General features: G+C 47.8%; 1 protein-coding gene across 3 annotated transcripts in view; it reads right to left on the reverse strand.

Annotated features, from left to right (window-relative positions):
- SWEETIE (HEAT repeat-containing protein) overlaps positions 1-23102 on the reverse strand; it is a 198277-nt gene that overhangs the window by 3107 nt on the left and 172068 nt on the right. For all 3 annotated transcript variants that reach the window (XM_087393941.1, XM_087393940.1, XM_087393939.1), the window contains exons 36-44: positions 10635-10721; positions 10409-10537; positions 10117-10320; positions 9529-10005; positions 9013-9081; positions 8570-8667; positions 882-981; positions 560-695; positions 76-359 (exon numbers count right to left, since the gene is read on the reverse strand). In XM_087393941.1, the coding sequence (XP_087250067.1) occupies positions 76-359; positions 560-695; positions 882-981; positions 8570-8667; positions 9013-9081; positions 9529-10005; positions 10117-10320; positions 10409-10537; positions 10635-10721 (1584 nt within the window). The remainder of the gene's footprint in view (positions 1-75; positions 360-559; positions 696-881; positions 982-8569; positions 8668-9012; positions 9082-9528; positions 10006-10116; positions 10321-10408; positions 10538-10634; positions 10722-23102) is intronic.

The following is a 23102-nucleotide window of genomic DNA, read 5'->3' on the forward strand; positions in this document are numbered from 1 at the left end:
TGTAGTACATAGCTGATATTTTTAAAGAGACTGAAAAAAGCTATCAAGTAACAATATATTAAGAGGGAAGTGGACCTCAGTTTGTGGGGCAGTCAATGCAGAATGAAGACATTCAATGCATCCTTGCAGAATTACATTTCTAGCAACATTATCAGATACTTCATCCAAACTGGCCACTGGCACCTCCATAAATTGTTGGGTAACTTCTATCATTAAACCCAGAAGCACAGGAAGCTTTAATGCACTCTCTCCCATCTCTTTGGCATGCTCTTCATCTGCATGACTGTTTGTAATACAAATAACTGAGGATTGCGCCAAATTTTGTATAACAGTTGCCATTATGGATGCTTGCTGCTCAACTGCAAGATCATGCAACAAACTTCTCAACCGGATTTTAAAGAGCAGATAAACATCCTCTGTATGCAAACCCATTGCAGATCAATATCATATCAAGAAATACATAAAAAATATTTAATGTCAACTAATTCGATCCTTACAAAAAAGCTTAGCTTCAAAGCACACACTACAGTTGTGTATGAACAAGACTGATGCATTATACCGGCTGATTTAACCAGTAATGTTGCCAGTCCTGAGATAAAATTTACAACAACAGATAACGAATTTCCAGTAACAGGAGCAACTGTGATAAAATTCGTTCCCATACACAGCAAGATAGGTACCATTTGCTTCTGCATCTGCAGCATAAATAGCTGAATGTAAATTATATATCCACTAAAGATGCCAGAAAAACAAAATCCACCGTTCTATTTAAAAATGTCTATTTAGCCAACACACAATTTTCAAAATTCATTATATTTGCTTTACACTAAACAATATCCAGAAGAAACTTGTCTTATTTGAAAACAGAATCAAAAGTATACCTCACAACTTGACCTTTGAGCTAATATTTCTAATGTCTGAAAAATGGAGCATGTCAGACCATCAACCAGTAAGAAGCTTGCACTTGTTTCAGCTGCAGCACTGTCAAAAGATCATATAATTTATTGGATCAGCTTCCCCTCAAGTTGCACTTAATGAGCAAGATACAGTACAGTGAAGCCAAATCAAGCTGCAATAGAAAGAGATCCATGCAGTGATTAGACATTAGAACACAGCTGTAGTTGGACATCCAGAGCTGTATTTCCTAACTAATGTTCACCTATTATAAGGCTGCCGAAAAATTCACTCCCCCATTTTGCTTAAGAGAAACTACTACACAATTAAGCACATCAAATAGGGCCATTCATACAACCTACATGGCTCTTTGGGAGCAGTATGGTGTGTGCTTGTTTTCGCTGCAGCTGACAGCTTTGGTCCTTTGCGGGCAGCTGACAGTTTTCAAGTAAAGTTTATTTTTCTTAGTTACTTTGCAGGTGTTCCTCTCTTCAGCTTGAGGGGGGACTGTTAGGGTAATCTTCGAGGGGTCACATCTTGGACTGAGGATTAAGGGGGAGGTGTCCATGCAGTGACGACGTGCCACCAAGCTTGCATGGCAACAATGTGGTGGCCCAATGATATGAATGAGGTTTCGTGAATGGAGGAGATTGTTGGGACAAGGCAGTTCTCTGCTGTGATATCAGATTGCTCTACACGGTGGAGGCTATCTTTCTTAACCTGATGAAAGTCATTGCTTCAAGCTTGGTGTCACATAAGCTGTAGGGTCAGTGGCCTTTCAAAAGGCTGGCCAATAATAGGTTCTAGCAGGGTTTTTTGTTGTGTGGTCTGCCGGGTGTTGTCGACTAGCAGCACTCCTGTGGTCTGCGTCTTTGAGTCCTTATATATGGTAAAAAACTTAGTAGATGTGAGCCTCTTTATAGTCTAATATCAGAGTTTTCTTTTTGTGTTGTGTGTTGCCATGGTTACTTACTATTATATATTTTCATTGTGAATTGAGAGAGAGAGTGGATGTTTAAAGTGCTTGTTTGATTTCTCAATATACCTGGCATTTCTTTGATACTTTTTAAAAGGTAAATAACAAGGATTGTGTCTTTTTCTTCATGCAGTTGATTTAATATTTTTTGTATGTGAATGAAAACAAGTGAGTACAAGTACTCGTGAGCACTGCCCTTAGAGGGACGAGTTGATTTGGGAAGAGAGAGAGAGAGAGAGAGAGAGAGAGAGTTTATTAAAGTCTTTGGAAGACCGATGGGTCTATGAGACTATGAAAACCCTGGTACAAATGAGCTGTGAGGGTGGAGCTACTAAATGTGCATCCACACCAATGCAAAATGGTAGTACTAAGTACAACATAGTCATGTCAATGGTCGACTACATATCAAACTCATAATCATCATCATCAACATCATCAGGACATCAAGGTGGACGAGGTAGTGGAGGCATGAACACAACGATAGTGTGCTCATGCCTCCACTACCAGGTGTGGCCCTGTGACATCTCTTGGTCATAACTCTGCGTCTAACAAGGGCTATAGTAACCCCTATCGGCCAGGCTCCGACTCTGAATAGGGAGGGGATATCCCCAAGTGTAATCTGCGCGTCAACCCTCCGTCTGAGCTCCCGAGTCACTGGCTCTGGGTCATGATCATGTCGAGGTCTCGCGCCGTGGAGGTCCTTGTGATCTGGCGAGAAGAACTCTGTGATGGAGCTCTGAGAGGGATCTGTCAAGGGAGAGGTCTGCTCTTGTCTTCATGATTGAAGTAGCCTCTCACGGTGCCTAGCTGCCTCATGAATGAAAGCCGCCAGGCATCTCTGGTCTGAAAGCTGCTAGGCATCTCTGGTCTGGATAGGAGAGAAATCGGGACAAAACCCTAGAGCTATCTTTCAAGAGGCAGTAGAAGCGTCCTCGGACCTCATAGTAAACAAGGCACCTGAAGATGATATGCTCCTCTGTCTCAACCTCCTATATGTCACACAATGTGCATATGCGCCTCTCCCTGGGTAGGTCCTTTGCTTTGTCGCTTTCGATACGAAGTCTATGTGAAGAGACCCGAAACTGCCCAATAGAGATCCTCAGTGAATGGGGTAAGTGGATCTGCGTGTATCCTCGTGGGTCAATGAACCCCTCCTCTGTAATATGCAAGTAGTGATCCATGTAGAAGCTGAGCTTCACTGGAAGCTCGCTTGGTCCCACCCATGTCCGGAATGTGTGTAGTTGTAAGAGATCCTCGCGAATGACCTAGTTGACCTCATGTGGCCGGAGAGAAGAAAACATAACCTCATGTGGCCGGAGAGAAGAAAACAGAGCGTCCACACTCTACTGGAAGGGAGGGAGTCTATCCATGTGGAGCCCTAGTCACTCAAACCATCTCTCTGTGCGTGCATACCAACACCTCTGGTCCCCTCATGCTGAGAGAGCCACAGAAGAGGACAATGCTAACGATGGTAGCCTGTTGCATCCAGAAGTGTAATCCCCATACTCCCTGACTCCATACACATACGTGATGACCTGAAATGCAACATCTAGTTGTAATGGGGACGACCTGAATGATCTCATGAGGAACATGACTTACCACGGATCGTCCGTGATAGCATGAGAACCTATATAGCCGCTCCACATGAGCCCACTCTATATCCGACAAGTCTGGTCCCCAGAAGGGGTTGCCATACATCCCTGCTGGGCGGACCAAGGAGTTAAAAAGCAACCCCTTGATCCGTGGATCTTGAAAGTGCGAGCGGAAGCACTCCCTCTCTAGTCTGGCTAATGAAGCATATTCTCTGCTCAAATGGGCATGCGTCGCAGGTCTCATAGTGAAGATGGGTCCGAAGAAGACAACCCCAAGATACGTGTATGATGAAACTATCTCAACACGTGACCCATCAAACGTGAATTGCTCCTGACTCATGATGGCTCGAGATGTGTTGAGGATCATAACGTTGGTTTTACCCAGGTTGACCTTCAAGTCATGGGACTCACAAAATTACTGTAGTGTGTCAAGGTGTCTCTAGAGCCCCTCTGCTAAGGAAGACAAAAGAGCCATCAACACGTGACCCATCAAACGTGAATTGCTCCTGACTCATGATGGCTCGAGATGTGTTGAGGATCATAACGTTGGTTTTACCCAGGTTGACCTTCAAGTCATGGGACTCACAAAATTACTGTAGTGTGTCAAGGTGTCTCTAGAGCCCCTCTGCTAAGGAAGACAAAAGAGCCACATCATCTGCGTACAACAATATCCAAATCAACGTGCCAACAAGAGAACATCCATCCCCCCCCCCCCCCCCATGTCTGCATCACTGTCTCGAGCTCATCTATGTAGAGGCCAAACAAGGTAGATGATAAGACCCCAATAGTAATCATGATCTCGTCTGTCCACCCAGATCCTTCCCGGACTTTGCCTGAGACTCTCTCGTAAAGCGCCATGACAGCCCAAATGATCTCCTGGCCATAACCCAAATCCTGTAGGCTCCATATGAGGTGGGCTCTCGGAACCGTATCAAATGCTTTGCAGAAATCCACATTCTAGTTTTGGTATCACATGTGTGTACTTGAGTTCATTCTAGTTTCTTTGGTATCACAGGATCTTTTGGCCTTTTAAAGATGTGAATCTCTCTCTCTCTCTCTCTAGGGAGTCCTACCCACATTGGTTGAAAGGGGGTTGTTGAGGATCCCCTACACTAACAAAAAGGAACTGCCCCATTGAGACTATGTATCTACATGACAATTCGATAAATCGAAGTCCAACTAATTGTAGATCTCTATCTGCCATCAGACTGAAGGTGAAAGCTGCTAGAAAAATTAGGCTTTGTACCAATGTTGTCAAACAAAGATCTCCGAAATTGGCTGGAAAACTTGAGTTTTTGTCACACACAATGGCCCTATGAATGCCACATATAGGATACCACAAACAGAGAAACAAACTGGCTGTGTCATGTGCATCAATCGGGCTTTTATACAGAATCAACATGACAAACTTGCTAAACTTATCCACAATGGTAAGGCACATGTTGTTCCTGGAACCAATGCAGGGTGAAAGGTTTGTGATGAAGTCTATGTTGAGCTACTCAAAGAGTTGGTCAGGAACCTTGAGGAGTTGTAGTAAACCAGGCAACTTCCCATTAAAAACCTTGACCTTCTGGCACACCTGGCACTGAGTGACAGGCCATAGAATCTGATTTAAAAAACAGAGGAAGCTTACTAGATTGTGATGCCCTCCCACAAATATACAAAGGTAGTATGCACACAATGAAACGCTCTACATGGAATGCCAATCACTAGCTACGATCAAAGCATACAATTAGAAATGCAGCAACTAACTGCAAACACACACTGAACCTCACAATAGCAAACCCCAGGTGAGCAGGTGAGAGGAAGATGCTTCCTAGGAAGCTTCCTGGTAGCTTCTCACACAAGCTAGGGCCTCAACCCCATCCTATGTAGTGCACTGGCATATTGTGCCCAATCAATATGCATCAAACACATTCTATAGATGCAATTCTGCATCTAATTGGCAGTCCTAGAGTGAGTGACATAGTGAATAGATACCTTTTTTTTCCTTCTTAAAAAAAAAAGAAAAAGAAAAGAACCTTCTACTAGTGCTTGAAAGACTTCATACAAAACAGCAGCCCCAAAGGTGCTGAGTATGGCAAAAACCCGGAAAAGGCTGAAACAAAAATCTGGCCTGTTCGAGAGAAACCCAGCTCACTGCCTAGGGGATCTCTGATACTGGGGCTAACAACCAAGTGAGGGGACTATACAACCAGTGAATCCCTCATGGAGTGACTATGTAAAAAACTCTTGCAGTCCAAGCCTTGCAGAATCGAGTGCACCTCGCGACAGTCACCCTAGAGCCTGAGGTCCCACGCTCCTAGGTGGAGCAGAGGGTGTAGATGATATCTTGCCAGATGGCGACCAAGGTAGCCGAGGGTGGAACCGGATGCTCACCCATCAACACGCTGCAGCGAGCAACCCATATGTTCCACGCAGTATTACTGGCTACTACCTTCCATACGCTTCCTCCGGAGGAGGAGGAACTAGGCTATTAGGAGGGACCGCCTCATCGAGCTCTATCCTCTGAATGCTCTTACCCTGTATCTGGTAAGCTCGGGAGATCTCATCAATCTGGAACCCGTGTCCTCCCTCAGTCAACTAGGCCACCATCCCCCATGTGTAGTCCCTCTGAAGGCTCTTCATACGGGTCATAATCCTGAGGGCTCCCATCCAAATCCTTGCTGTGCTACGACAGCTCCAGAGGCAATGCGAGATCGTCTCCAGCAAACCAGCAAAGCAGAAATGACACTGCCCCTCCACCCGTATCTGCTCAAACAACACGTCGATGGGCAAGCCTCTGTGGGCGGCCAGCCACAAGAAGTAGGACATCTTCCTTGGCCGCAAACTCGACCATAACCGCGTGCAACACCTGGAACAAACCTCCCGGCGCACTCTCTAGGTCACCCAATGACTCTCCCTCTCGAAGGGGTCCACATTGAAGAGTCCATCTGAAGCCTCCTGCCATTCCGTGTCATGTAGGAAAAGAAGGGCACCTCGTCCACCTGCTCAGCAAGGCCACCCATGGAGGGCCAAAACCACTCTCTCGGATCCCACTGGACGTCCCTCAAGGGCATACCCTCCCAAAGCCAGAGGCACCATTTGGGGACATCCTGCTCTGAGATACTAGGAGGGTCAATGTGCCACTCCTTCCCAAAACGTCCCACCACTTTGATCATCTACCAATGAGTCCCATTCCATACTCCCATCCATCTCTGGGCCTCTCTTAGTGAGTGCCAAGAGTAGGCCTCCAGGTCCTACACGAAAAAAATCAGGCTGCATGCTACCTCGTTGCATCATCCTCCTCAAGGGGATACCAGTGCGAGAAAACTCGCCCAACCAACTGCTGTCCATCCACACACGAAGTCCTCCCACCAGGACTCAGGGATGGCTAGGTCAATCTCTCTCATCCGTTGCCATGCCTCTCGCAAATGCGCGCACGCGCCAAGCCTCGCCTCTGCCTCCATGGGTAATCTGCTCCATCTGCCAAAGGAGCCGGTTGGTCCATTGTCCCACTGTGCCCAACCAATGTGAGTCCGCTGCCCAAGCATACGCCCTTCTTGATCTCTGATCTCTGGGTGCCAAACAAGGGACTGCTACTCGAACTCCTCTTTGCATCTGGGCTGAGCACGAATGAGGCCCCCTACTAATCTCTGCTAGACCCTATGGAGACTCCTCATCAAGGGGGAACCCTTCCCCGTAAGGGGGGCCTCTAAGAAGATCCATCTGTGTGAATGCTGCCACTGCCCCCCAGTGCGTGGAGTGTTCCTGAGAAGCCCTCGCTGGTAAGAGGAGCTTCCAAGGCTCTACACCTGGGGTGAGGCTGCGAACAACCAACTTGCCCAAGAGGCATCTGCTCTGCATCTCCTGATCAATGATACCCAAGCCTTCCAATGCCTGTGGCATGATCACCGTCTGCCAAGCGACCCGGGCTCTAGTATTCCTCGTGCCGTCCGCTCTTGCCCAAAGAACGTTCCGAACCAACCGTTGGAGCTGCCTAATGCACCCTTTGTGAAAATGCACCCTTTGTGAAAATACCAGCAGGAGGCGATATACCAAGCCGTGGCAAGAAGGACCTAGTTTGCCACTAAGGCACATCCCACTACGGAGAGTTTGGCTGAGCTTCAATAGAGAAGCTTGCGCCAAACACTCTCGAAGATCGGGACAATCTGCTGCTCTACTGTAATATCAATACCAACTTGGCATCCGAGGTATCTCGCTGTCTGGCCCGGCGGTATCCATCGGAAGCCAAAGTCGCTCCCTCACTCTCGAATCTCTTGTGTCTCCTTAGAGCCTGTGAAGAAACGTATGGACTTTGTCTAGTTGATCCACGCACCCAAGGCCTCACAGTAGATAGCCAGGGCTCCCTTGACTCTCTCCAAACTCGTGGTGCCCTCTACATACAAGGCTATGTCATCTACAAACTCAGAGTCTAGCAGCAGCAGCTCCTATTTGATTGGGAGCCTCAACCCTGTGAGGCCTGCCACCTGTGATCTCAAGTAGTAGCCCAAAGCCTCCGCCACGAACAAGAAGAGGAAGGAAGCGAGGGGGCAGCCCTGGCAGACCAAGCAAGAGAGAGGAAAGATTGTGTGTTAGAGACAATTCGTTGAGCCATGACAATAGTACATGCCGTCATGGATTCTCTTCCCTGAAAGTGACCAAGAGCTCCAACTCAAGGGCCCTTGGACTAGCTTTATGACTGGGTGGAGAGTCAAACGCCTAGTGTTTTGTAAGCTGTTTTGTTACTCAAGCTAGATGGTCATAGTAGAAGCAAGCATGAATTAGACTTGACCAGGGCAAGGGAAGCAAGGCTTGGTTGAAAAGGTCTTTGACTTCTTTTAAAGCTAAGGAAATCATGGTTTTTCACCTCTAGAAATCTATTAGAGTATTACATATTATTTTACACCACTTTCATAACATGTCTCTGAAATGCCCAAACATTTAGTACGTCACATATTTGAATGAAAGGGGTCCAATTATCCAAAGACCATATATGATAGCCTTCCCTTTATTAAAAAAAACTTACGGCTCAGTTAAGGGGCTTCAAAAACACAATGCAAAAACCATTCATATGAGACATTCCTACATGCAATAATACTGCTGTTCAAAGAGATTATATTCGGACCTGCGTAATGCTTGATGAGCATAATGCATGCAAATTTCTGCTGCTATCAGCACAAAATCTTCGCACTCAAAATACTCATTTGGAGAGCTCTGGAGTACCTGAGTTACAAAGGTGAATAATAAATACTCAATGGATTTCATCGGAAATCTGATGGACTGACAATTACAAGTGCATCAAGATTACACATTCTTTTGTGCTATGTTTAGATATGTTGTGGAAACACACGTCACAAGTGAATAATTGTCTGTAGCTGTGTCTCTGCCTTTGCAAATGCATTACTTCAATTTAAGTTCAATATCATGACAGTTTTTCAAATAACCTCAAATCTAATAATTTACATATAGTTTTCATGGAAGCATAATTGAAAGGTTTTTATTCTGCCTTCCAAGCTAAGGCTTGTGTCTCATAAAGATACAGTGCAATGCATTCTAGACTCCACCAACCTGCTTCAGATTTGGTATGATATGTGCTGAAGCTGATAAACAGGTCCTGACGCTTACAGCGAGAAGCACCTGAACAACAAAATAGGTGGTAAACAGCATTGTGGCTAACAGAAATTATGCAAAACGAATGCCAAATGACAAGCCTTCAATAGTTATATCCAAATATGAAAATAGCTTTCTGGAGTGTATCTATCCACTATTCAATTCCTGTATACATCAGAAAACACATGGGAACATGGAGAACATACTATAACTTTACCAACAACCAGAACTTGTATATTAGTAACGACCTAAAGAGTGTGTTCTCTTATCCTAATCATCTTTTTTACAAAGCACATAGAGATTTCTGTGTTTATAAAAATCAAGAAATTCATTTTACAAAAAGATTGTCATTGATGAGGACATCCTACAGCTGGCAAAACACCTCAAAGACAGTTAAAGAAGAAGTCTGTATTTATAAGCTGACAACTATCAATCAAATTTTGGAGAAGCCCAAGCCCCCAATATGGTACTCACCTGGAGCAGTTCTTGGCATAGATCGCAGGAAAGCATGTCTGGCTGATAGAATCCTTCCTTGCAAAGACATTGAATTCCACGAAGTCCTACAACCTGGGAGTCTGAAACACCTGGTACTTTACCCAAATAACTTGCTTTGAAGGAGGTGACACGAAATGTCTTTGAAGGAAGTGTCTTGATTGTGCCATGTATATTGTTCTGGCACAAAACTGAAAAACAAAGTGCCCAGACTTGATGAAATTCAGCGGCGGATAAAGCAATCCTTTGAGAACTTGACGGGGACAAGGTTTCTGCATCCCTATCCACTCCAGGAGCCTGACATGTAGATCTGCCAGCAGCATCTGTCAATGAGGCAGCTGGGATAGCATCGACTGTCACTGCCTCGACAACGACTGGCCAAACTTCATCAAGAAAAGGATACACTATTGATGCAACTGCTGGCATCAACAGTCCACCTAAGAAAGGAGCATACTTCAACTGCAAGAAAGAAGGGCAGAAAACTCAACACGAGATATCCTGTGACATGTCTTGAAATTTGTTCACTTGAATTCTAGATAGAGACGTGAATGCTCCAGGCCAGAGAATTACCGCCTGAAGCTGAGATGTTCTGGAGATCCGCAAAACAATAAAATCTTTCAACAGGCCTATCCAAAAATGTCTCAATCTGTCGAAGTCCTTGGCCAAGAGTGCCATCAAAGCTATCCCCTCTTTTGCCTTCTCTGAAGCTTCCATTATACAGGAGTATGCATATACTTTGACAGCAGCATGAGCACCTAATAAACTAATTTGGACCTGTACATTAAAGACAAAAGAAGTGAGATTGCCGCTGAGAACACCGACAAACCATTGACATTGTAAGGAGACCTAATGCCACACCTACCTTACAGCCAACCCACTCAGCATAGGGAGGATACTGAAGGGCATCAAGATCATGGAGGGGATGCGATATTAATGCAACCACACGGTGGAAAACCCCCGTGTCCCCATTTGATATGCCACTTGTGATGACCTGCAAAGGAGACATTATTTGATCGCCATACATATTTCTGTTCTAACAGACTAGGAGATAAGAAAGTAAAACTATATGTGAGAGTAAATGAATTTACTCTTGCAGCAAGTCGCAGACCAGCATCTAGCAAAAGAGGTCCAGCAGATGAGTCCAATGCCGTGCGTACTGCAGAAACAAACTGAGCCTGAAAGTTTGCAGATAAAATAGATTCATTAGCTGAGACTGTAGAGTATCCTGTCCAGATTATCTTTTCTATCACATATAGAGACACTCTCCACCCCAAAATAAAGATCCCATCTCGTGTTTGTAGAAAATACTAGTGGGGCTTTTCTTCCTTTTCCAACAGAAGCTTAAGATCACAAGTGATACACAAACTGCCGCTAGTAAGTCATTTCTCTATAATTCCATAAACATAGTATACCCTGGGGTAGGACATAACCCAGAGCTTCATTGCAAGCATAGAACAGACAAAATATCACATCCATAACATACCTAAATTCATTCAGCAATCGAGGGTATGATCGCCTTAGAGTTCCTGACATTCCTCAGCAATGTTACAATAGAGAGAGAGAGAGAGAGAGAGAGAGAGAGAGAGAGAGAGAGAGTTTATTAAAGTCTTCGGGAGACCGTGAAGGTCTATGAGACTAAAGATAACTGATACAATGAGCATAACGGTGGCGGTCTCAAAACGGGCCAGCCAACCGTTTCTACAAAAAGAGGTTATGAAGGATGGTGTGTCTAGTCCTGATACAAAAAATATGTGTCAACCACCAAATGATACAAAAAAGAAGGGGAGGGCACCAAAAATGGGGCAGAGGGGGGAGATACAATATATATGTGCAGGTGGTGATCGTCGGAGACCAATCATAGAGGGGCTGTCAAATGAGAGGCCGGAAAGAACCCTATGATAGATGATTGGCCTCTGACGTCACGCGGCCTAGTCGAGCTCGGTCATCGGGGGCGATGGGTGGCCCTGTGGATGAGGGCAACGGTAACCCTGGTGGGGCGGGCAGAGAGCAGAGACGAGATGTCATGGACCCGGATGTGGGAGTCTGTCCGTTGGCACAGCTGTCGTGGCTCTAGCTCTCGCTCGTGTCCGCGTCGTCGGCTAGACTGAGGAGAGGTATCCTATGACTGAAAGAAATTAGTGATGGGCTGCTGGGTGTCCTCACGCTGTGTGTGCTGCACGTGTCGCCATGCTCAGAGAGAGGTATCTCGGTGGCGAGTCATCTCATGTAAGAAAGCGGCTAGGCATCGCTGATCCGGGAACTGCAGCATGTGTGGGAGGGGGCCGAATCCATCGCGGAAGAGGCAGTGGTACCGGCCTCGAATGGCATAATAGATAGGACATCTGAAAGCAAAGTGCTCCTCCGACTCGATCTCCTGCAAGTCGCAAAGTGGGCAAAGCCGGCCCTCTCGTGGGATACCCTCTGCGCGCCCGCTCTCGATCCGTAATCGGTGTGACGAAACCCTAAACTGACCGAGGGAGATCCAAAGTGCATGTGGTAGATGAAGCTGTGTGTAACCTGGAGGTGTCATGAAGCCCTCCTGTGAGATCTGGAGGCAGTGTCGGCGGTAGAAGTCGAGCTTCACAGGAAGCTCGGAGTGAAGAAACCATGTCCGCCAGGTGTGAAGCTGGAGCAGATCCACTCGAATGAGCCGGTTGACCTCCTGGCCAGTGGGGGAGAGGGGAGATGGTGGAGCGTCGAGGCTGTACTGAAAAGGAGGCAACCGGTCTAAGTCGAGGCCCAGCGGGTGAACCAACTGGAAAGACGACTATACCAGCATCGCTGGTCCCCATCAACGGATAAGGCCATAGAGGAGGATAGGGCTAGCCAAGGTAGGTGGAGGCGACCGTCGGCGGAGGAGCTGAAATCCTTGACTCTGTGGAGATAAGTGATAGCCTGGAAAGCCGCATCAAGCTGTAGGGGTGAGGCGCCGAACTCTACTAGAATGATCTGGTGTGGTACCGATGGTTTGCTGCGGATCATCCGAGCAAACATCAGTATTTGTAGGCGCTCGACTCGGGCCCACTCTGTGTCTGAAAGGTCAGCTCCCCACCACGGGCTACCGTACATGCCTGCTCGGCAGACCAAAGCATAAAAAAGGAGAGACTTGGTCCGCGGGTCCTGGAAGTGGGAGTGGTAGCACTGTCGCTCTAGCCTGGTAAGAGTGGCGTAGCCCCGGCTGATCCTGGCCTGCATGGCCGAGCGCATCGTGAAGATCGGGCCTGAGAAGACAACGCCCAAGTATGTGTAAGAGTCAACTATCTCAACAGGGTCGCCAGCGAAGAGGAACTGCTCTCGGTGCATAGCGGGTCTGGAAGTGTTGAAGATCATCACCTTGGTTTTCCCAAGGTTGACCTTCAAGTCATGTGTATCACAGAAGACCTGAAGTCCATCCAAGTGTCGCTGAAGACCAGCAGCAGAAGAGGATAGTAGTACTACATCGTCTGCGTATAGGAGAATCTGGATGATAGCCTCCACAAGAGAGCAGCCTGCACCTCCGAGTGTCTTGATGGTGGTCTCGAGCTCGTCGATGTAGAGGCCAAATAGAGTTGGTGACAAGGGACATCCTTGTTTGACTCCGATAGTGCTCGTGATCTCTGGGGTCCAACTGATGCCAATCCTGACCTGGCCCGTCACCCGCTCATAGAGAGCTACAACTGCCCAGATAACCTCCAAGTCGTAGCCTAACTCCTGCAGGCGTCTGACAAGTCGGACGCGGGGAACGGTGTCGAATGCCTTGCAAAAATCCACAAAGCAACAATATACTCTCTGTCTCCTGTGTCTGGCCTCCTCAATGATCCGTCTTAGTGGCAAAATGTGATCGTAAGTCGAGTGATCCGCCCTAAGGCCGGCCTGTCCGAATGCCCTGAGCCCCTGTACCTCTGCGCGAGCACTGACCTCGCCATCTAACACTAATGCATAGATCTTGGACATAACATGTCCAATCATGATGGTCCTGTAATTCCCTGGATCCATGGGATCTCCTGCTTTGTGGATGGGTGTGATAGTGTTCAGGGTCCAGGCTCTGGGGAACCCGTGGCAGACAGCTTCATTGAACAGCGTTGCCAGGATGGGGGCTAGAGTTCTGATGCCATAGGCAACAAACTCTGTGCATAGGCCCTCATGATCCTTAGCTCGGCCGTTGTGAAGCTTAAGCGCTGCATGGGTGACTCCCTGGGTTGTGAAGAGGGCGCAAGAAGTGGAGCGAGGGATGGCTGAGAGGTCGAGAGGAGGCTGATCAGGATATCATAGAGTGTACGTGCGCAGGAGTGCCAGAGGGAAGTGTCTGTGAGGGGGGAGGGGGATCGGCGTTCTAGGAATTTCCTCCAGAAATCCTTGGAGTTGCTACTAAACAGAATGTTCAGTAGCGTATCCTCATTCTGGCGCAAGAAGGCTAGCTTCTTGCGACCGACTAGTCGACGATAATCCCTGGTGAGATGTGGGTTGGCCCTAGCGTTTTGTTGGGTCGTGAGTCAGAGTGTGCGGCGTAATGCTTTACACTCATCATCATACTAGCTATTGCAAGGGGTGGAGCCAGCGGGTGGAGGGCGGGTGGACCGAGTAGTGGAAGGAAAAATGTGGCGGGCTGCATTGTGAAGAGAGTGGGTGATAAGGGTGGCTCGGTGATCTAGAGAGGGTATGGTATCTATGTGTCTGAGGAGGGAGGCTAGGTGGGCTGAGTAATCAGGTGAGAGGTTATGATCAAAGTGTATATCATGATAGGTAGTGTAGTGCGAGGTGTGGCTGGGAGGGGCGAGGGGGCGCAAGAATATGAAAGAACAAGTGTGGTCGGCTCCTGGGGGTAAGGGTGCAGTGCGGAAGTTAGTGATCTATGGGGCTAAAGCACGAGATCCCAGAATGTAGTCGACGACACTGGCTCCTCCGCCATGTGGAAAACATGTGAAACCAGAGGAGGCAGGCCACCGGTCTAGTCCATTGTAGATGACCAAATCATGTATACGTCCAAGGTCCAAAAGAGCCTGCCCATACGCAGTAACGGGAGCGCGACTGTCAGCCGAGGAGCGGGGGAAGCCCGAGTCCTCTGTGTCCATCTCAGGTAATAGGACCGGATCTGAGTGGAAGTCCAGGAGTGATGTTTGATGTGCACCTATTCTTGCGTTGAAATCCCCAACTGGGAGGACCTCTCCGCGTCTGGAGAACTCCACAATGTCTGAGTAGAGATCTAGATAGGGGGATACCCCCGTATCCTCACATAGCATCCGTGCGAAATGTGACGTCTCAGGAGGAAAGTAGCAGACTGCAATAAAGAGGTCGCGTGTGGAGGAGCGTTGAAATCGGAGCCATAGGTAATGGGCATGGACATCCCGTCTAACCACGGATATCAAGCTCGTGAGCGCTGAACGAAGGAGTACTGCAACTCCGCCTGATCCTCGGACCCCCCCACCCCAGTATATCTGGTCTCCTCACGGAATACTGACTCCCAGGTATAGCCACTGACCGAGGGGAGAGGGCGCTCGGGACTCTGATGTGTCTCTGTATAGAAAACGATGTCGCATCCAGTGTATGACTCTGAGAAGTTCCCAGGGTCAGACCATAGGGTACCATTACAGTTCCATATGGTGCATGCCAAGGGTACTGTGTGCTGAGTCTGAATCTCATAGACCATGTCTCCCTATTTGGGGGGGGGAGTCTACTACCGTGTCTGGAGTACCTGGTGGGGCTCGGTGGCGGGGGCCAACTAATAGGCGGCCATCTCGGACGCCAGCCCACTTCCCCTCCTGACGGGCTACATCTCGCTGCTGAAGCAGGGTGCGCCGCTCTTCCACCTGCATAGGTGTGAGATCCTCATCCATGAAGATAGTAGGGTGATCCTGTAGTGTGGCACGCTGCCTGACTGCTGCAAGTCGAGCCTGAGTATCCCTGAATCGAATGATGAGTGGCTGTGGGCACGTGGGGTCCCGTCCTGTGCGCCATGCATGCTCGATCCCATGCTCGACGAGGCCGAGGGTAGAGTTCACGAAAGCAGTCGCGTCCGCTAAGGGGGTGAGTGAATCTGCGCGGGGGATACCTCGTACTCGGATGTTGAGAGCCTTACTAGCCCTCTGTTCCTGCTCGGCGATGGTGGTTGAGACTGCTGTTCTGGGTGCCCGTCTCGCAATGTCCACCCATCTGGTACTCTCCGCAATAGCAATCTGGATGGTAGCGATCCACTCCTCCACCTCTGGTGTAGTGCGAAGCCGCTGTGACTGTAGCAGTGAGAGAGACAACCTCCTGACGAAGGTGAGTGATCTCCTGACGCATGCTTTGAATAAGCTGATCTTGTGCTACGGTATGATCCCGTAGTCGATGTAGCTCCGTAAAGATGTAATCTATCGTCTCGGGTGGGACCCGGGGGGGAGCAAACTGGGACATGGCGTATGGCTGAGGGGGCGTGGGAGATAGGTTGGCTGTATATGGCAGGGGAGTGGAGAAAGGCTGCTGGGTGAGGGGAAGAGGGGACATAAGAGTGGTGGAGACAGAAGGGAGCTGTGTGGGGGGTGAGGAAATGTGACCCTCTCCTGTGAGGGGCAGGCTGAGTAGTACACTGGTGAGGGAGGCAGTGGTCGGAGTAGAGATGATGGCTACGGGAGAAAGAACCGCATTGGTGCCCATTGCACCCGATGTTTTCAGGACTGGTTGGCTGTCAATTGCTAATCCACTCCTGGAGATGCGCTTTGTGATCTCTCCCACAATTGGCTTTGGAGACTGTTTGGGTTTGTGGGCCATTGTAGGACTTGTTCAGGTGCACGATTTCCTGCAGAGGCAGATCTTGTTCAGCATTGCTGTAGGGGTGCGCAGGCCTGCGCACGGCCAGTGGCAAGCCAAGGCTTGCAGCAGGTCCCCACCGAGGCTGCGAGAGGGGGAGCGGGGCAGAGAGGCTACGAGAGGGGGGGGGTGCAGAGGCTACGGGAGGGGGGGAGTGGGGCGGAGAGGCTGCGAGAGGGGTGGGGTGGGGTGGGGTAGAGCGGGACTACGGGAAGGGGGGGGCAGAGCGGAGCTACAGGAGGGGGGGGGGGCAGCAAGCTCCGCGAGGGGGGGGCAGAGCAGAGCTACGGGAGGGGGTGGCCTCACGAGCGGGGAGAGGCTGCGAGAGGGGGAGGGAGAGCGGGGAGCGGGGAGCAGCTCCGAGAGGGGGAGCGGGGCGGAGAGGCTACGAGAGGGGGGGGTGGCGCAGAGGCTACGGGAGGGGGGGCAGAGCGGAGTTACGGGAGGGCAGAGCGGAGCTATGGGAGGGGGAGGGAGAGCGGAGCTACGGGAGGGGACGGGTAGAGCGGAGCTACAGGAGGGGGAGGGGGGGGGGTTGAGCAACGGACGACGGGGAGGGGGAGGGCTAAGCGACGGGGAGGGGGGGGGGCTGAGCGACGGGGAGGGGGGGGCTGAGCGCTGAGCGACGGGGAGGGGGAGGGCTGAGCGACAGGGAAGGGGGGGGGGGGCTGAGCGACGGGGAGGGGGAGGTCTGAGCGATGGGGAGGGGGAGGGCTGAGCAACGGGTAGGGGGGGGGGGGCTGAGCGATGGGGAGGGGGAGGTCTGAGCAACGGGGAGAGAGAGAGAGAGAGAGAGACGTGGTACCCACAAATTATAGTGGGGGAAAAATACCAATAATACTAGCATATAATGTGAGGTACGATGTTCTATATGGTTTTGGTTTTCTAGTGTAGTTATTTCAACTACCTGCTTTAGGTTTCTAGTGCCTTGGAATTATCTATGTTTATAATAGTTTTAGCTATGCACTTTGTGTTCTAGGTTGTGGATGTATGATTGACTAGGTTTTTGTTGGCCTATTCTAGATCTCTGATCCAACTAGTACATATCCTTCTTAGGAGTTATGTGACTTGCCTCCTTGCAAGAATGCCATTGGAACTACGTGGGCTTATAAGATTAAACGGAAAGCTGATGGTTCAATGGATTGTTACAAAGCCCGTCTTGTTGCTAAGGGCTATGCTCAGCAGCAAGGCATTGACTTTGAGAAGACGTTTGCCCCCACTTCCAGGATCACTACTATTCGCCTTGTTATTGCCTTTGCTGCCCACTTTCATTGGGAGGTACATCAGCTTGATATCAAGACAATTTTCCTTTATGGGCTTTTACAGGAAGAGGTCTATGTTTCCCAACCTCCTAGCTTTGAGGTTGAAGGTTTTGAAAGCAAGGTGTGCCGCTTAAAGAAAGCCCCTTATGGATTGAAGCAAGCACGTCAAGCTTGGTATTCCACGATACATGCTCATTTGCTCACAATTGGCTTTCAGAACAGCCCTACAGAGGCTACCCTCAAAATCTGTTGCGAGGGGGGAGCTGCAGAGCCAAATTGCTGAGAGAAATGATGCACACAAGCAGAGGCAAGCTGTGACCGTGAAGTAGTCCATGATCCATCGGGCATAAGCACTCTACAAATTTCTGTTTTGATTCTCCTCTGATCTAAACTTTTGAAAAATTATTTGGAAGAGCAACCTTTATCTGTGAAAGCTCTTTGTCTTGCTCTAGTCTCCCATTTTGCCAGTTTCCTGTGATCATTTAGTTTATGACAATGTCTGGCCTGGCATAGTGTTGTTTGCTCATGCATAGACAACAAATGATGATGATTGAGTTCAGTGAGGTCTTGACAAGTAGATTTGGCTTGAGCAATGGTTTCCCTAAGAGTCTTCATGTAGGACTTGCCATAAGCTCTAATCACTACTTGCATTTTAGAAATAAAAGAATCCCAGGCACCATCAACATGGAGATGGCTGCTAGATGAAAGACAATGAGCTGCTTCAGTAACCATTGCCTTGAAATCAGCATGTTGCAAATAACTATTGTTTATGATGAGATGTCTCCTTTGTGGCAATCTATCATCTGGCATATGATAAAAAGATAATCGCAGCCATAGCAGTGCATGGTCTGAATGCACAAAGGCATAGTCAATCCACATTTTGCATGTGAAATCCCCATTTTGTTGGGGAGCGACACTATACCATCGATCCAGACGTGCCTGATAAGCTGAAAGAGCATTATGTTGAAAAGTGTAGCCCGGTGACAAAGGCTGCAATTCCTTCCAAAGGTCAACCAGATCCAAATGCAAAAGTAGTTGAGACCATGTATGCCTTTCAGGAGATAGCATATGGTCATGTCTGGAGGTGTTGTCTCCCTGTTGTGGAGCATTATTGAAATCCCCACATATGTAGGCATGAGATCTCCACAGATATTGTTGCATGGCATCCCAAATTGCAGTTCTTTCTCTAGAAGACTGAGGTGCATAAACTGAAGCAAATTCAAACACCTCTCCTCTAATAATGCATTGGAGAACAAGTCATCTGCCTTTGTTGTCATTTAATGCAATGACTGGTTGGAACTCATGTTTGATCAGAAGGACAACCCCTGAGAAAGAGTGCTCCCCAGCATAGAAAATATCATATCCACAGTAGTGTCCTGTCTTGCCTGCATAAATATGTTGATTGTGCTCTTGTAATGCCACTATGTCAGGCTGAAATGTGTTGATGTACAGCCACACAGCTTTCCATTTCCTACTGTCACACATGCCCTGAACATTAAGTGTAAAACATTTGAGGTGAGCAGTCATATATACAGGTATTTATAGTAGTGTAACAACTATGTACAGCAGCAAAATTTATGCGATCAGCCTTGCATTTCTATCTCAGGGTCGAGGCCTCGCCCCTCAGAAGAAGTAGCCGCCTGAGAAGTAGACAGCAAAGCAGCAACCTCTTCTTCAGGGAAGAGTGTTCCGCTGGCTGTTACTGCAGCCCATGTAATCCCAATTCCTGAATTTATCTCTGGGGTATTTCCGCTAGAAGATGCACCGTTCCAAGTGCGGGGGGGTGGAAATCTTCGAGCAGAAATGACTTTTCTTGGGCTTTGCCAGCCATCAGTTGAGGATTGCTTTCCTTTGATCGAGGATTGAGTAGCAGGAGGTGAATGTGAGGTGAGATTCCCATTGGGGGCCACTGGAACTTTACCTTTATCCTGACTCCCAGAAGGCTGTCTACCGCCTTTTTTATTGTTGGTAACTGGAGTAGGAGCATCTTTAGTAGACATGTGAACTAGCAGGGTGGCATGAGGCATTTTATGTTGATTCATTGGACATTGTGAAGCCATGTGTCCAAACTTTTTGCATCCCCTCCAAATAAACCCCATTTGAGTTTATAGAAAGCACTTCCCATGTTTACATTATTCACCGTGACTGAATAAGAGTCCGGTGTGGGATTATCAGTATCCCATAGAATACAAAATCTGTTTGAGTTGCCATTTGGTCATGGTGGGCAGACCACTTTACCTAAAGATGCTGCAATTTTAGGCAATAGTGAGGCCATACATTGGGGAAAATCAACAACTTCAACCCAAACCGGGCATCTGTGTCGGATTAAAGCCTGAAAGTCCCTTGTGGGAGACCATGGCAAGACGTGCACCATTTGCTGCCCAAAAAAGAGAGGTGAATGTTCCAAAAGCATTTGTCTGTGGATCTCATCCACCATGATCACCTCAAAAAAGCCCCTGGCTGCATAGTGTACTTTACGAACAAAAGAGCCAGCCAAGGTGCGTGTCAGCCAGTTGCCTATCTCTGCTGCTGGTGGCATCCGGCCTGGAAAGAATAATATGACTGCATTCTTGGCATATTCTCTGACGGGATCCACAATTTCATCGACCTCAACCATGAGGCTAACTGAAGGAACCGAGTCTTTCCACTCTTTTCGCGTATCTGCAAATCCTTCATGCATTACATTGTATACCAGTTGAGCCTCAAGAGTATCATGCATCGGGTCATGCTGACCCTCAACCTGCTTTTGTTTCTTGCAAGGAGCCGAGTGCTCCTTTTGAAACGTTTTTTCATATGAGTACTCTGCCATGATGGTAAGAAGAGAGCAGAGGGATAAGTGAGATTTTGGCAAAGGACACAGGACTGCTAGGGAAGACACCGGAGTAGAAAAACCCCCAAAAAATTGTACGGCAAGAGGTGTGCTGTAGGAGATGCGGGCTGCACCCGGGGGGGGGGGGGGGTCGTACTGTACGGGAAGGCCAAATTGGTACACAATCGTACGAAAGTACGGACGCCGTACGGCGGCCGTACAAATGTACGGACAGAAAACTGCACGGGGTTCCTGGCGAGAACAAGGATGCTGACGGAAGGCAAGCGAGCCGAAAACGTACGGAGGTGACAAAAGTGTACGGAGGCACAAAAAACGGCTACGGAAGAGAGAACGATGTCAAACGCACACACACGCAGAGTCTGGAACGGGATGACACAGGTTGCATAGGGCGAGCAGAACTGAGCGTACGGTCTTGCCGTACTGACGTACGGTACCTGTACGGGAGCCGTACAGGTGTACGGGCAGAGGAAGGAGCTGTACGGTGCTCTGTCTCCACACACACACACACACACACACACACTGGAACTACATACACACACACACACACACACACACCGGGTCAGAGCGCACACACTTTGATGGACTAATTACAGGAGCCTAAGGATAGATAAAGGAGATGAGACTTGTAAGAGATGCCCTGAATGACAAGAAGATGTCGTCCATCTTTTTGTGTCATGCCCTAGTGCTAGGAAAGTTTGGAAATTTGTCCAGATACACTTAGGGAAACCTTTGCTTTGTTTGACTACTGCCTTGAAGCAACATTTGACTGAAAAGCACTTGAATTCTCGCATTTTCCCTTGTCATGGGCTGCAAATGCCTGATTATTGTCACACATTGACGAAGATTTATTCTTTTTTGTTTGTTCCCCGTGCAACAACAAACTCGCTAACTCCTCAAACTGAAGGGGCTGAGCATTATTCCTTCAAGACAAATTAAGAGAAGTGTGAAAAGTCATATAGGCCTCTAGCAATGACGACAACGTCCTAGAAACGAATTCCTTGTCAGGAATGACTTCATCAATATTTAGGAGCTGCTTTCAAAGATCGTGGCTCTTTGTAGGATGATCAACTATCGTGTCACCATCATGCAGCTGTAAGTTCTCAATCTTGTTCTTGAGAAAAGCAACTCTTGCCTCATTCTTGTCTTGATACATGGTCTTAAGAATATCCCGTGCATGCTGCGAAGTCTTGCATAAATGGATGTGAGGAATGGCTGACTAACATAGAGTTGTGTTACGAAGAAATAGACAAAAAGAGGAATGCAAGAGTTGTGATACAAAGAAATAGCCAAAATGAGGAATATATCCTTTACGAAGGAAACTAACCCTATGAGGGAAAAAACCCGAGTCACATGTAGTTAGTGAAACCCACAACTGTTCATGGAATGATTGACAAGGCCAAGTGTACTCCCCTCCATATCAATCACCCAAAAGACAACAAATAAAGGATGGAGAGCTTTCACTATGGCTTGCATGTCACTCCAAAATGTGTGGGTTAAGCGCATGCTAACGGGGACAAAGAACACAACTTGGAGAGAGCAAGACATGAGATCCACCAATTGAAGTTGTAAGAATGAGAAGTGAAAGAGTACAAGGGTTGTCAGCATGACAAAACCAGGGCCAGGGTTAAAACCCACACAACTAAACTCAACCACTAACTTTGGTTAGGAGGCAAAAACCTTAGATATGGAAAAAGTGCCCTAACCCTTGTAACTAGTTATTATATTGCAATTGCCTTGATATACTAATATTTCCCCTAATGTACAAGGTGTGATCTCATGTACCAAATGGAAGTAAGCCCAAAGCTTTGTGGAAAGCTTCAAACTTTTCCTCTGAGCCTTGTAAAAAAATCTACAATATTCTGATGTGTGGGACCGTGGATCAAACCGATCTCTCCCATGACACTCAATGAGCCTAGGAGTAGATGGCGGAAACCACCACAAAGATTTGCCATCAGTCTCTTGAGTCATATACATTGTACTGTAGTTGTGAAGGTTTTCCTGTACTCAGCTTCACTTGATGATGTTGACATAGGTAATTGTTTCTTTCTCAACTACGAAATCCATGAGGTGCCAATAAATTCGTGGACTGTCTGGTATCATAATTCCTAGCTCTATCCGAATCACTAAAAGCATACAAGTCACCCCCTTGACACAAAATAGACCAAGAGACTGAGTACCTTGCAAATACCTAAAACACGCTTTACAACACTCCAATGTTCCCCCAGTTGGCTGTTAGCCCTAGTACCAGAGATCCCCTAGGCAGTGAGCTGGGTTTCTCTGGAACAGGCCGGTTTTTCTTTCAGCCTTTTCCCAGTTTTTTGCATACTAAGCACCTTTGCCGCTGCTGTTTTGTATGAAGTTTTTTAAGCATTAATAGAAGGTTCCTTTCTTTGCAAAAAAAAAAAAAAAAACACTCCAATGTTGTCTTTGAGAAGTGCATATATTAGGTCAATTGGGATATGTTGAGCTGAATACCTAGACCGGTATTGCAGAGATGATTGAGGTATCCAACTGCTTGATTGTATATAATAACATTTTAAGGTTCACCTGCATCATGCATGGACAAACTCAGCCGTGGCTCCATGGGAGTAGAAAGGGTCTTGCAGTTCTGAAAATTGTAACAGTCCTTGAATAAATTTTGACTGTTTGAGCACAATGCCTTCATCTGATTGCTTAACTTCAGTGCTGAAATAATAGTG

Source organism: Dipteris shenzhenensis, chromosome 22 (genome assembly GCF_047967505.1).
Source record: "Dipteris shenzhenensis isolate YYH24624 ecotype China chromosome 22, Dip_SZ_1.0, whole genome shotgun sequence".
Classification (NCBI taxonomy): domain Eukaryota; kingdom Viridiplantae; phylum Streptophyta; class Polypodiopsida; order Gleicheniales; family Dipteridaceae; genus Dipteris; species Dipteris shenzhenensis.